The sequence below is a fragment of the Engraulis encrasicolus genome, chromosome 16, assembly GCF_034702125.1.
Source record: "Engraulis encrasicolus isolate BLACKSEA-1 chromosome 16, IST_EnEncr_1.0, whole genome shotgun sequence".
In the NCBI taxonomy this organism is placed as follows: Eukaryota; Metazoa; Chordata; class Actinopteri; order Clupeiformes; family Engraulidae; genus Engraulis; species Engraulis encrasicolus.
This window is the reverse complement of record NC_085872.1, coordinates 37848099-37860862: the sequence shown is the minus strand read 5'-3', so window position 1 is coordinate 37860862 and position 12764 is coordinate 37848099. Positions and strand designations below refer to the sequence as shown.

General features: G+C 41.7%; 1 protein-coding gene across 2 annotated transcripts; it reads left to right on the top strand.

Moving 5' to 3' along the window:
* The first annotated feature begins 289 nt into the window (after positions 1–289).
* Positions 290–11378, top strand: LOC134466571 (NAD-dependent protein deacylase sirtuin-5, mitochondrial-like). Of its 2 annotated transcripts, none has more exons than XM_063220466.1 (9): positions 290–431; positions 1458–1553; positions 2364–2497; positions 4711–4936; positions 7580–7667; positions 8016–8069; positions 8801–8924; positions 9443–9558; positions 10020–11378. In XM_063220466.1, the coding sequence occupies exons 2-9, from the start codon at positions 1475–1477 to the stop codon at positions 10090–10092; spliced, it is 894 nt and encodes a 297-aa protein (XP_063076536.1). In that variant the 5' UTR covers positions 290–431; positions 1458–1474; the 3' UTR covers positions 10093–11378. The 2 variants fall into 2 exon arrangements, with proteins under 2 accessions (XP_063076536.1, XP_063076537.1); XM_063220467.1 differs by lacking the exon at positions 290–431 and adding an exon at positions 447–775.
* Positions 11379–12764: the final 1386 nt, after the last annotated feature.

Below are 12764 nucleotides of genomic sequence, written 5' to 3'. Positions count from 1 at the left end.
GACTTGCCACATGCCCTCAGGTCTGAGTTTGCCCATCCCTATTTAATTTACACATAATCTGTGCCATGAAAAACAGGCTTGCACATGCTGGTATAATTTCCTATAGCCTAGGTAGAAAAAATAGAAAATATGATAGGCCTATAGCACTGTCAAAATGTAGTAGGCATAGCTTCCTTTTTTTGGAGCAGCCAGTGCTACACTGTGCGGGAAGGCGAGGCTTGACAGCACGCCTCGCCCACATCACAAACGTAACGAATTCTTCACACACACAAAAAACCACGAGAAAAAAGGGCGAAAAAGGGCTTCACGACAAGGGCAGCAGGTTTACGGCATTCCCGATAAATGGCAATAGTAAACATAACTTATCTGGCTCTCAGACTCAACTGACGCTGATTCACACGTATTTCATTTAAAACCATCTGCGTTAGAAGGTAAGCTTCGTTCAGAAATGTCTGTATGCACCTTGTGGAAAGCCAGGTGATGTTGATAGCACGTGGTAACTCCTTTCAACAGAAGTCAGAAGTTTGGATGTAGAGTTCTAGCACAGCCCCTCGGTTCTAGCCCACAACTGAGCTACTCTACTAGCCTATCCTATCCTCCTCCTCCAAGGGAAGTTGTATCCGACAGCCACGTTAGCTTGCTAGCCGTGCCGTCAGCAATAGACTTCAAATTAACAACACACGACCTGACATCGTTTTGAAAGTGTACCAGTACATTTGCTTTGTAGCGTGAGTCACAATTGTTCTTGCTTGAGCTTCACCAACACGTCCATCGGGTGAGTCAAGGTCTTGCGACGTCTAGCCTACCTGTAAAACATGTCCCTGATAATGCAATAACCAGTATGCTTTTTTATACCCACTGTAAATACGAATGGGCACAAACCCCGTATTCTAATCTATTCTAACCTAAACGCCTTACATGGTCTGTGCGAAACGCATCAACTGGCTGAAGCATTGGTGATCCCACGAAGACCCCAAGTTGTTGTTTGACACGCCCATCTGCTGTAGTTTACCCCAGAGTTGACCTTAGTAGGCCTTGACCTGTATGTGGACATTTAATTATCAAATCCCATGCACACTTCACATAAGTGTACACTTTTAATCATGCTGCCATCAGTCCAATCATGCTGCCACCAGTCCAAAACTAAGCAAACCAGTTTGTACACAACGAGCAACTGGGTGTGTAGGCCTACTATAAAATAAGCTATGCTTTCTATGTGGCATTATGAGACGCAGTTGTTTTAACAATACGTTGTGGATGGCTTCATGCAGTGAACCTGTTTAATCTAGACTGGGTGACACAATGTTTGACTGTTGATAATGGGCTTACTAAATATCAAACTCATGTGGTAGAGGTGGAAGTGAATAGTGTATTTTTTACATTCTTTTGGAAAGGGTGATTTGCAAAGTTTCTTGATGAAGCGAAGGTTGTGTTTATTTTTCCTTCCTTGAATTCAGCCCCTGTACGACTAAAGATGCTCGGCATTCTCGCCTCCCGTTCCCTGGCTCTGCGGCTGCCAGATGCAGTGCGCCACCAGTCAGCTGCCTGTTCAGGTGCATGTCACTACACACTGACTGATCTAGGGCTGGGTGGTATACGGTTAAAAAAACGTGATAACTGTTTTCACCTACACAAGGTTTGATGAGAAAATGGTTGTTTTTTAAAAGATTTTATCCCAAATATGTCATTAAAATAGAAATGGAGATTGATTCAAATTCAGGATTTTATCTCATTTTTAAATTTAATTTCAGCCTTTTCTTCAGAAACATTGAGATGTAGGGGAAAATTGCCACTTATGAAAAAAAAATCGTGCAGAGAACGGTGATATTAAATTTCATCAAGAAAACCGTGATACACATTTTTCCAGAACCGTCCAGCCCTAGACTGATCCCTAGAAAAGTAATAGATAAATTGACATGTTGCATGCATTTATATACTGTACATAGTCCTCTTCTCAATATGTTGCCATACACCACAATTCAGGATTGTGACTTGCCAACCGATTTGAATATGCTGCCAGTCTTTGGTGGCAAGCATTGGGTACCATTTCCATTGTCTTGGTGATTTCCTGAGCTTGCTTGGAGAGGTCTGTGGTAGAGTTGAAGCTGGATGTGCATTCAAATGGTTATTGTTATAATATTATATGATATTTATGCCATGTTTATGCCTTACATGTAGTCAATTTTGTGACTTTTTGGAAAGCCAAGCCCTAATTATTAATCTCTTTGGGGAAAGTGTGAATCATATCCTGAGTACCTAATTGCCTTTATTGTTGTCATTTGTATTCCAAGGCAAATGCCTAATCAACAAGATGAGGTTGCGTTGCATAATTTTTTTTTTTTGTTCAATTTCGCTTTTGGCAGACATGGCAAAATTCCGTCAGGTTTTTTCAAGTGCAAAACGGATTGCCATAATCACTGGCGCTGGAGTGTCTGCAGAAAGTGGAATCCCAACGTTCAGGGGACCGGGTGGCCTGTGGCGAACATGGAAGGCACAGGTGAGAACATTGAACAAATCCAGACTAACACACTGGCTGTCCTGCAGGGCTCTAAATTAACACCAGCCAACCGGCCAAATGCTGGTGAAAGCTCAGTAAAGAACATTTACAAGTCACTTTGACTGGTCGAGAGTGTATGTGTGGCTAGTGAGATTTAATTATTTACTTAAAATCTACTAGCCAAATTAATTCATAGCCCTGGTGTCACGGTATGAAAATGTTACCTCATGGTTAGGCCGATGACATGCTTGTTGCTGGATACGCATGCTCAATGCACTTTTTGGGCATGAACAGGCTGCCTTGAGAATTTGATGTAAAAATTTGTGCATGGTAGAGCATCAGACACAATGTATGCAGACGCTCAGTATGCAGAACGTCCGTGTTGAGATCACGATAGAGTCGAACAATGATTGAAAATATTGATGACGAGAGCCCCGTTGGCCATCTGCCCCGTACATGATACCTCCAGTATGTGCATTGCGCTGTGATCATTCTGAAGCAAGTATTGTGTGCATGCAGTTGCGTGCGTAATTTAAGGTCCACACAGGCAGCATGCCAGCATGCCCCTGGCCTTATTGGGACAACATTATCACTGTTTTCGGGATTATCCCAGTATTTTTGAAAAGGTGTGTTGAATGTGTTCAGAAAGCTTTGATTGTTCCAAAAAGGTGTAACAGTGTTCGTTATATCAGCAAAATCCCATGTTTAAAGGTGGAATGTGTGATATGCCTGAGTGATGAAGAGGATATGGTCAGGTATTTTGCCTTAACCTCACTCACTGCCATTGACTTCTGTAAACAGTATTTACAACTGTAATGCCCACTGCCAATGACGTTTACCGATTTCTATTACGCGTTTTATATCAAGTCCATGAGGGCCATCTCTCCAACTTTGTGTAAACATTTCGGGCATACACATACAGGAACTGATCCTGCAGGTGGCAGAAGTGTCATTTGGCATAGTCAGTTATTATATCACTTCAATTGATTTTTTTCTCAGCTTTTTGGTAAGAAGTCAGCATTTATGGTCATACCTGGTGTTTCACAGGCAATTATGGAAAGAGGTACAAAGAAAAAAATCTTGTCGACAGAGGAAAGTGTGGTCCGTGTTTTGATGAGCGTTGTGTGCACATAGACGCAGAACTCCATTTTCTGTGGGTTTTGGAGAAAAAAAAACACACTAATTGGAAAAACTGAAAGTTGTTTTAATCCTCTTAATGCAAAAGTATGTGTCTTTGTCCGCTGGGGCCTGTAGTGTGTAGCCTTTTGAATAAAATGTTAATATTGCAGTTGTCAGTGCTGTGTTAACCAACAATACTTTGCACTGTTCGTCAGTATTTAGGGATGGGAACAGAATTAATACAGGAATGTGTTCTGAAAGGCCTGTTTGTATTTTAACTGTACTTCCAGTTAACGGTGCATGACTCATAAAATCACCAAAGCCTCACAATTTATGAACTAAGCTTGTGATAAGATGTAGGTAAAACATTTACCGGGGAAACAAATTGTCTTTGACTCATCGTTGGCGGAGGATGTTTTGTCGCTGATGGATAGGTCAAAGTTTATGTTTTATCTGCTTGGCCGTGTTGAGTAAGGGCTGCATGGTTGTTTTTCTTCCGCCGCTGGTGCCATTACTGATATATGATCCTTGTGCAGACAATAACAGCTTGTGCAACAGCGGGATCACCCACCATCAAGAGCAGCAGCAACGTCAGTATTGTTTGGTTGTTTAGGCAGATCAGAGAGACACCAGACGTGTGCAGGTGTCGCAACCTCTGTCTCAACCCCTCTGGCACTGTTCAATTGCAGTTGAACATGTAAGGGTCATGTTTGTCCTCAAGAGGTGTCAATTATGTGTTCAGAAAGTAAAAACCTTTTCAAAGTCTCTTTACAGCACTCATGGTTTGACTGAGTGGCTGCCCTACCAATATTTAGTGTAGTGTTTCTCATCGGGGACTCTAAAGCCCCCCAAGGGGCATCGGGGAGCCCTAGGGGGGCGCTGAGAAGGATACAGCTGAGAGTTAGTTAGTTGCCATTGAGGTCCATTGGTCAATTTTATTTTTTAATACTAAGGGGGACGTTGCCATGCTTATGATGAGGTGAAGGGGGCATTGGGAGGCTTATGATGAGGTCCAGGGGGTGTTTGTTCAAAAAAGTTTTTTTTTAAACTTTCTGGACCTTGGATTGTCCGCTCTGTCCCTCCCTTTCCCTCAGGACCTGGCAAGACCGGAAGCCTTTTCGAGGAATCCATCCAGAGTGTGGGAGTTCTACCACCACCGGAGGGAGGTAACACTGAAGAGCAAGCCCAACGCAGCACACTACGCCATCGCTGAGTGTGAGGCACGACTCAGAAAGCAGGGCCGTTCCGTAGTGGTCATCACCCAGAATGTCGATGAGCTTCACCAACAGGCTGGCTCCAAGCATGTCTTGGAGATCCATGGTACGGACACTTAGAGAGGCTTAAAATATTATAGGGGAAACCACTTGTCTGACATTTCTAATGAGGTGCTTCTTCAACTACTCACAGGCTGCATCTGAAAGTCCCTGCAATCTTCCTATGTTGTTGGCAAAAAAGGAATTGACTATGTAGTGCTTCGGAATAGCTTTAGTAGTCTTTCAACCAGGAAGCGAACAGTACACAGATGACATTCTATATCCAGTCATAATTACAGTTGGTAACTTCGCTACTCCTTTGCTATCCCAGAAGTCCGCGGGAGGTTCGACAACTGTGCGGTCAATGGTCATATTAGTGCAACCGATCCGGTTAAAAGGTCATGTAAATGGCAGTGGTGTAGTACGTCCGAATTGTGCTTACTATTGACTGTTTTTCTGCATAGAAGCTGTACAGGTCAGGAGGCCGAGTGGTAGTTACTGGTAAGGAGGCAGTGCCCACGATAGTATTCGAATGCAGCCACAGATTCAAATGCAGTTGACATTACAGAATCAATCGTGTGAGCTCGCAAAGCCGAGTGGAGATAGACAAGGATCAGGCAAGAATAAGGCAAACAGAAATAAAGTGACCAATAAGGGGCAAACTTGTCAAAAGCAACTATATGTACAACGGCGATGCAAGTAATTGACTTTCCTTTGGAGTAGCTGGTGACAGAAGAGACGAAAGCAATTTGGGCAACAAGGCGATTTGTGTGCAGCAGTTTGTAGTTGAACTCCAGTGATTGTTATGGTAATGAGCCATGATATGCCTTGGCGACAGCCGCCACAGCCAGTTGGAATGTTGGAATGCTTGCATTCTTCTTCTACCGGTCACTTATTACTTGTGTCGCACTTGCTATGAAAATATGTTAAACATGTTCGAGAAAAGTTTGGAAAACTCAGTCAGTGTTTTTAATGGTGAAGCAAAACTGTTTGTGCAGCATTTAGGGAAGGTTTCTAGGTGACAACATTGCATACTTTCTCCATACCCTTAACGCTTCGTCCTTGATGTAGTATACACAAGTTCACATGCTCTTGTTTGAAATGGTACATTTTAAAAATATTTTCAATACACTACGAGCTGAATACCACAAACTCTGTCTGGAGTATGTACACCGTGTTCCACATTATTACGCAAATGACATTTCCCCAAATAATCAATATGTATGACAGTCGTCATAATTTTCAAGTCATCAGCCATTAGAGTACAATTAAAACGTTTTTGAATGAACCTTCCAATGATAACAGTATTTTTTAAAATAATGAAAAACTTAACATTTCCAAAATGCTCTGTTCCAACTTATTACGCAAAACGGTTTTGTAGTGTTGCAATCCAAATTTCTTTCTTTTTTTCCCATTTACATCAATACTGTTGGCATTTGGTACGTTCTAAATTACATTGCAATGTTCAAAACTTGGTTATAAGCTGTAACTGAAATGCTACATTTAACATTGAAGTCAATGGCAGGGCGTTGTATGGGAGTTATGGAAGCCCAGATATCCTTGATGCTTTGCTCTCAGCTGTTTTTGTTTGTTTGGTCTGGTGACCCACACTTCATTATTCAGTATACCCGTAGATTTCCATGCCACATTTAGGTGCTTTGGTGGTATCGACATTCTTACTCACCAGACATAAAACCCCATTGAAAATGAATAGGATGTTATGTCTGGTGAATTAGAATGCCCATAACCACCAAATCACCTAACTATGGTTCGGAAATCTACAGGTATATCGAAGAGTGAAGTGTGGGCCACCAGACCAAACAAACAAAAACAGCTGAAAGCAAAGCATCAAGGATATCTGGGCTTCCATAACTCCCATACAATGTCCTGCCATCGACTTCAATGTTAAATGCAGCATTCCAGTTACAGCTTATAACCAAATTTTGAACATTGAAATGTAATTTAGATGGTACCAAATGCCAACAGTATTAATGTAAATGGGAAAAAAGAAAGAAATTTGGATTATAACACTAAAAAACTGTTTTGCGTAATAATGTGGAACAGAGCATTTTGGGAATTTTAGGTTTTTTATTATTTTAAAAAAATCTGTTATTATTGAAAGGTTCATTCAAAAACGTTTTAATTGTACTCTAATGGCTGATGACTTGAAAATTATGACGACTGTCATACATATTGATTATTTGGGGAAATGTTTGCATAATAATGTGGAACACGGTGTAAATGTACCATCACAGTTGTATATTTATAACTATATGTAACACTCGTGCTTTTACGTTTGTCATAGTTCAACATCAGACAGTATTTTGAACAGTGAGCTGTTCTTGGTACTGTGTCTCAGTCTTCACTTCATCCAAAGTGTTGTGCATACATTACAGCAAGTCCCAAGAGCACCCACTGAGAACCTCACCACAATCAGTATGCTGTTAAACATGATAATTCTTGTACTGCATACATTAACAAACCTGAATATGATTATGGAGGATGCTCCCTACCTAGTGATAGTTGCATTATTTGTACTGTAGTGATGTTCCCAGCGCGGTGGGGTTTCCCCACCATGGTGACATGGCAGGGGGCTGTGGGGTTGGGGGGAGCTGATTTGCCAGTATTGATTGTTTCATTTAAGGCATGCAGAGATAATATACCAAATCAAGGGTTCTCACAGTTGCCTCTTCTCTCTGACCCAATTCAGGTAATTTGTTCAAGACCCGTTGTATTAGCTGCGGCAGTGTTAAACCCAACCATCACAGCCCTATCTGTCCATCACTGCTAGGCAAAGGGTAGGTCTCTCTCTCTCTCTCTCTCTCTCTCTCTCTCTCTCTCTCTCTCTCTCTGTCTCTCTCTCTCTCTCTCTCTCTCTGTCTCTGTCTCTGTCTCTCTCTCTCTCTCTCTCTCTCTCTCTCTCTCTCTCTCCCCCTCTCTCTCTCTCTCTCTCCCCCCCCCCCCCCCCCCCCCTCTCTCTCTCTCTCTCTCTCTCTCTCTCTCTCTCTTTTGCACCCTCTCTATCCCTCTCTCTCTCATACACAGTATGGAGTTCACACATTCAAGTAAACTGTGATTCTTTCTTCACCCTATCCCACTGGTACACTTAATTTGTGTATTTTTTTTTTTTACTTTTTAAATCTCAGCTCTCCTGACCCAGAAAGCAGTGATGCCCAGATTGATGCCAGTGACCTGCCAAGGTACAGAGGCCTGCGCTTTGAAGGGGGAAAAAAGCCTAGGCCACAATTTGCGGTCGAGGAAATGTCAATCTGTACATCTCACTCAATGAGGATGTTTGTTTTGTTGCATAATGTTAATGTCAGCCCTACCCATGTAAATAATGCTGGCTGGCAAGTTATGTAGGATAAAGGGACATGTAAGCTACAGAAGCACCACTAGGTGGCACTGCAGTGTCCTTGTAATGTGCACCAACTTTCAAGCAATCATTGTATGGCAGCTTGAGTTGCTGTTTCAGTAAGTTAGTATAGTGCATGTTGTTGGAGATGTAAAACTTCAGCTTCCTCTTAAGTGTGATTCATAATTATTGTTTTTTTTACAACTTTAAGTGATTCATAGTTTTGAACATTTCTAGAGGCGGATACTTGCTGTTATGAATTTCACTCCCCTCCCCTCTAAATGTTCACATAGTGGGTGAAAAAAACCAGTTCTACATAAGAAAAGTCAGGTCAACGACATGTCAGAAGGCTGCGTCTGTGCCTTACAATATGATGTTTGGCCCTGTGCATAATCTGCTTACTAACGAGAAAAAGACCAACTGCGGATGGCCTAGTCTTAAAACATTACCCAGTCCTTCTTGTAGAGTACACTCTTTTTTTACACCTTTTTTTTGCTTTAAATATGTACTGTGTTTATATCAGTCTTGGCGTGTGTATCTGATTGTACTAACTGACCATGTGCGGTGCCGTGACAGGTGTGAGGAGCAGGAATGTAACGGTCTGCTGCGTCCCGATGTGATCTGGTTTGGCGAGGTCCTGGACTCCAATGTCCTGACACAGGTGGAGAAGGAGCTGGACATGTGTGACTTGTGTCTGGTGGTGAGTCAACATGCATGCATATGCACACACACACACACACACACACACACACACACACACACACACACACACACACACACACACACACACACACACACACACACGCGCGCATGCATAGGGGTAGAAATGAATCTAAAACAATATGACCCTTTACCAGCCACACATAAACGAATGCTAGAATCCACCATCAAGTCAACAGTACATTTTAATTTTTGACCTACCGGGCACTTCCATATTACCAGTATTTCATTGACATTGGGTGCTTATTTCAATCCCTGACACACAAACACAGCCACCCCTGACTGCAATGTTTTCACCTGGGCTGAACACTTCTGCTGGTCTACAATGAGTGTGGCGGTGTTTGCTTGGCTTCAGAAAGGATAAGAGATGAGCATAGATTCAGTGCCACACATTCCAAATCACCTGGCTTTACCTGTCCAATTCAACCAGGTGTACAAGCCCTCTGTAGTGTGACACAATGCACCACCGTAATACCAAGCCCCTGTCTCTCCACTCAGGTGGGCACATCCTCCATCGTGTTCCCGGCAGCCATGTTTGGCCCCCAGGTGGCATCGCGAGGCATTCCTGTGGTCGAGTTCAACACCAGCACCACCCCCAAAACTACCTACTTCATGTAAGTTTCAAGGTCACTCAGGTGGCAAGGGTCTCTAAATCTATTGACTTTAGTCAGTTGTGTTGATCTGTTGGTAAATGTATGTGGTATTGGATATACTTTATTGTTTTATTTCCTTACCCCCCAGCACCCGATTGTAGTATTGTACTATGCACTGTTATCCTGTTAAAGTGGAAGTCGGCAACTTGTTTTTAATCATATTACCTTCAACAGTTATGGGATTCTGAAAGTAGTAAATTAAATGGCACATTACAGGAAAAGAATGAGTTCTGTAGCTCCTGCCAAAGTAGTTTTGTCTACAAAATGTCTGTGCTCCCTGGGTAGCTTAACCAAATAGGTTAGGGGGCGTGGGTCGCGGCCCAAGCACAATAAACATGCACAACGTTGAAGGAAGGGCACTAGGGCGTTGTCATTAATTATCTTAAGTAAGATTGAATATGTTTTTTCTCTTGTGGTTACAGGCATCACATCTCTGGACCGTGCGGCACAACGCTGCCTGTTGCCCTGGCACGCCACGAATCCGAGGTCATCTAAGAGGTCGCGTACCTGACAGCAGAGAACTTGCACCCCTTTGCCTAACTAAAGGTGCACAAACACACCCTACCTGCTTCTGGAAGCTTCTTTTCACTGCCTTAAATACTTGGAGCACTTGTTGATGGACAGAGGATCTGCATAACTGGAGAGGTCTTTTTGTGTTGAGAATAAGTAAAATACATTTTACACTAGAATAGGATGTGGGTTTTAACATTTTGTAGTGTTAATAATTGTAGTGTTACAGAGCGTTATTTATTTTTATAGGGTGAGTGAGGGAATCCCAGAGGGGTTTGCTGATGGGCTATTGCTGTTGTCACACACAGCTGAATTTTGTTTTTTTTAACCTGCAGGTTCTGGAACACGTTAGGTACTATGTAAATCTAGTGTTCCTCTTGCACATGGGACTCAATTTAGGTACTATCTACATCTGGTGTTTTTCTCGTAAATAGCTTAAGCTTGGTCTCATAAATATATATGTATGTTTTATTGTTAGTGCAGCGCTGCGCGAAACTGCATATCACAGATTGTTCATAGGATATTCACAGTAGTGCCTTTAAATTTCTGCTACAGCCATAAACAAGTCGCCGATCCTTACCCTTTAACACAGGTGTGCTTTATGAGATTGTAATGGCATGCTTAATTTACATCCTGAAAGTTGAGACATCAGTGTTGAGGTGACCAAAGAGATGCTGTACTTTTTTGTTTGGGACGTGTCAGGCATGGCAGCTTTCATTGCCACTGAAGGGCAACTTACATTTACAAAACAGTCTGAGTCGTTTACAGCTTATGCCTTACTCCTCACTTGGCTGGCCAAACACTGTCTGTAGCACTTTCTGAAGGTTAGATCAGTCGAGTAATTGTACTATGTGTATGTAATGTAAATGAATGTGTATGGATTTACAGGGAATGTTCAGGACCACAAACCAAAACATTATAGGACATTGAAAAGGGGGAAAAGACGTTCATTCAGGATCATACTGTTACATTCCAAATCTGATGTACAAGGTTCTCATCATCTTTATTTTGCTGGATTGACCAAGTGCTCACAAAGTGCCTTTTTTAATCATTGAATCATTCCATGTACTCATCTGTGTTTTCTTGAACCAAGGCAAACTTCCATTACAAAGACTACCGCATAAACAGTCATACACATTCACTTAAGACACAAGACTGTACACACATGTGCAACATAGTAGTATTGTCTGGACATGTCAAGTGTATTTGCACCACTGATTGAAAAGGGGAAAAAAGTCATATTTATCTTGAATAAAGATTTAATAGATTTATCATTGCCTGGAGTGGACTTTATTTGGAGAATTATCTTGTTCTTTTGTTTTTCTGGCTTCTTTGCTTATGTAAAAATTCAACGTCTTTGAAGTGAGCAATAGCCTATTACCAGCCTTGTGTGTGTGTGTGTGCGCGCGTGCACGTGCTTGCGTGCGCATGCTTGCGTGCGTGTGAGAGAGAGAGTGTGTGTGAGTGTGTGGGTGTGTGGGTGGGGTAGGGTGAGTACATTCTGACCCGGTGATGACTTGAGTCAATGGAGTCGTGATTTCTGCCTTCACGTTGTGAAAATGTTTTTGGCCCTGAAGAGAGGTCGGAGATAGACTGAACAAGGAGCCTGATACTTCAAATAAAGTAGATCATAGGAGGAGAGGCTCTTCGAATGTGTGTTTCTGTGTGCACATGACCACACACACACACCTCTTTCACGATTATACCTTCAATTTTGGCCCATCATTATTATTTGTGTTTTCCACCTGTAACAACTCTACTGTGTCAAGTATTACATCTCGACCTAACAAAATTATGTGTGTCTTAAACATGCAGTGTCGTCAGCCAGTGTGATTTTGTATTTTACTGCAGTACGTGTTCCTGGTAATTGTATGACCAAAAGCAAAATGTCAATTATCTGTATTTAAAATAAAAAAATGACCTAGATGTTTCCATAGTGTATACATTTAAGTTTCCAAACAAACAAATTGCCAAGCTTAATCTTAAATCATTTGTTAAATATTTTAATGAAGGCGAACATTTGCTTGATTATTTTTTCAATAGTGTTGGACAAATACTGTCATTTCAAGCATATATAAAAATACTACACAGTTGAAACAACATACGTTTGAAAGTTCTTGTGTCCATTAGCAACAATGTTGTCATTAATCTGTGTAACTGATATGGAAAATGTGATTGTTGAGCTTCATAAGTAAGATTTTATGATTCACTGTGATACAGACTGAGACTTTTTTCATTAAAAATCCCTGTAACATCTGATTTGAATTTAGTCACCCTCCTTACACAAGACTTGCCTCTCCAGAGATAATCCCTAGTATCTGTTCATAGGATTTTTTCAACACATAAGAAACCAATAGCACAAAAACACTTTCAAAACAGTCAACGGTGTTACTCAACTGTGTTACAGTCAACAGTGCAGGGAACGGCACTTTTTTAGGAGAAAAAACTGAGCAGACAATTCCATCTCCCTAAAACACAAATGATTTTGTTTGTTTGTCCATCAATATGGAGATAAATTGGCAAAAACATACTCCGCCTCAACTGTCATAGCTGATGCGTAACACAGTTGACGGTGACACCGCTTGACATTTCAGCCATTTTCAGGGTGTTGTGCTAACTGAAAACTCAAAACTCACGAAACAGTCTTCACATCACCA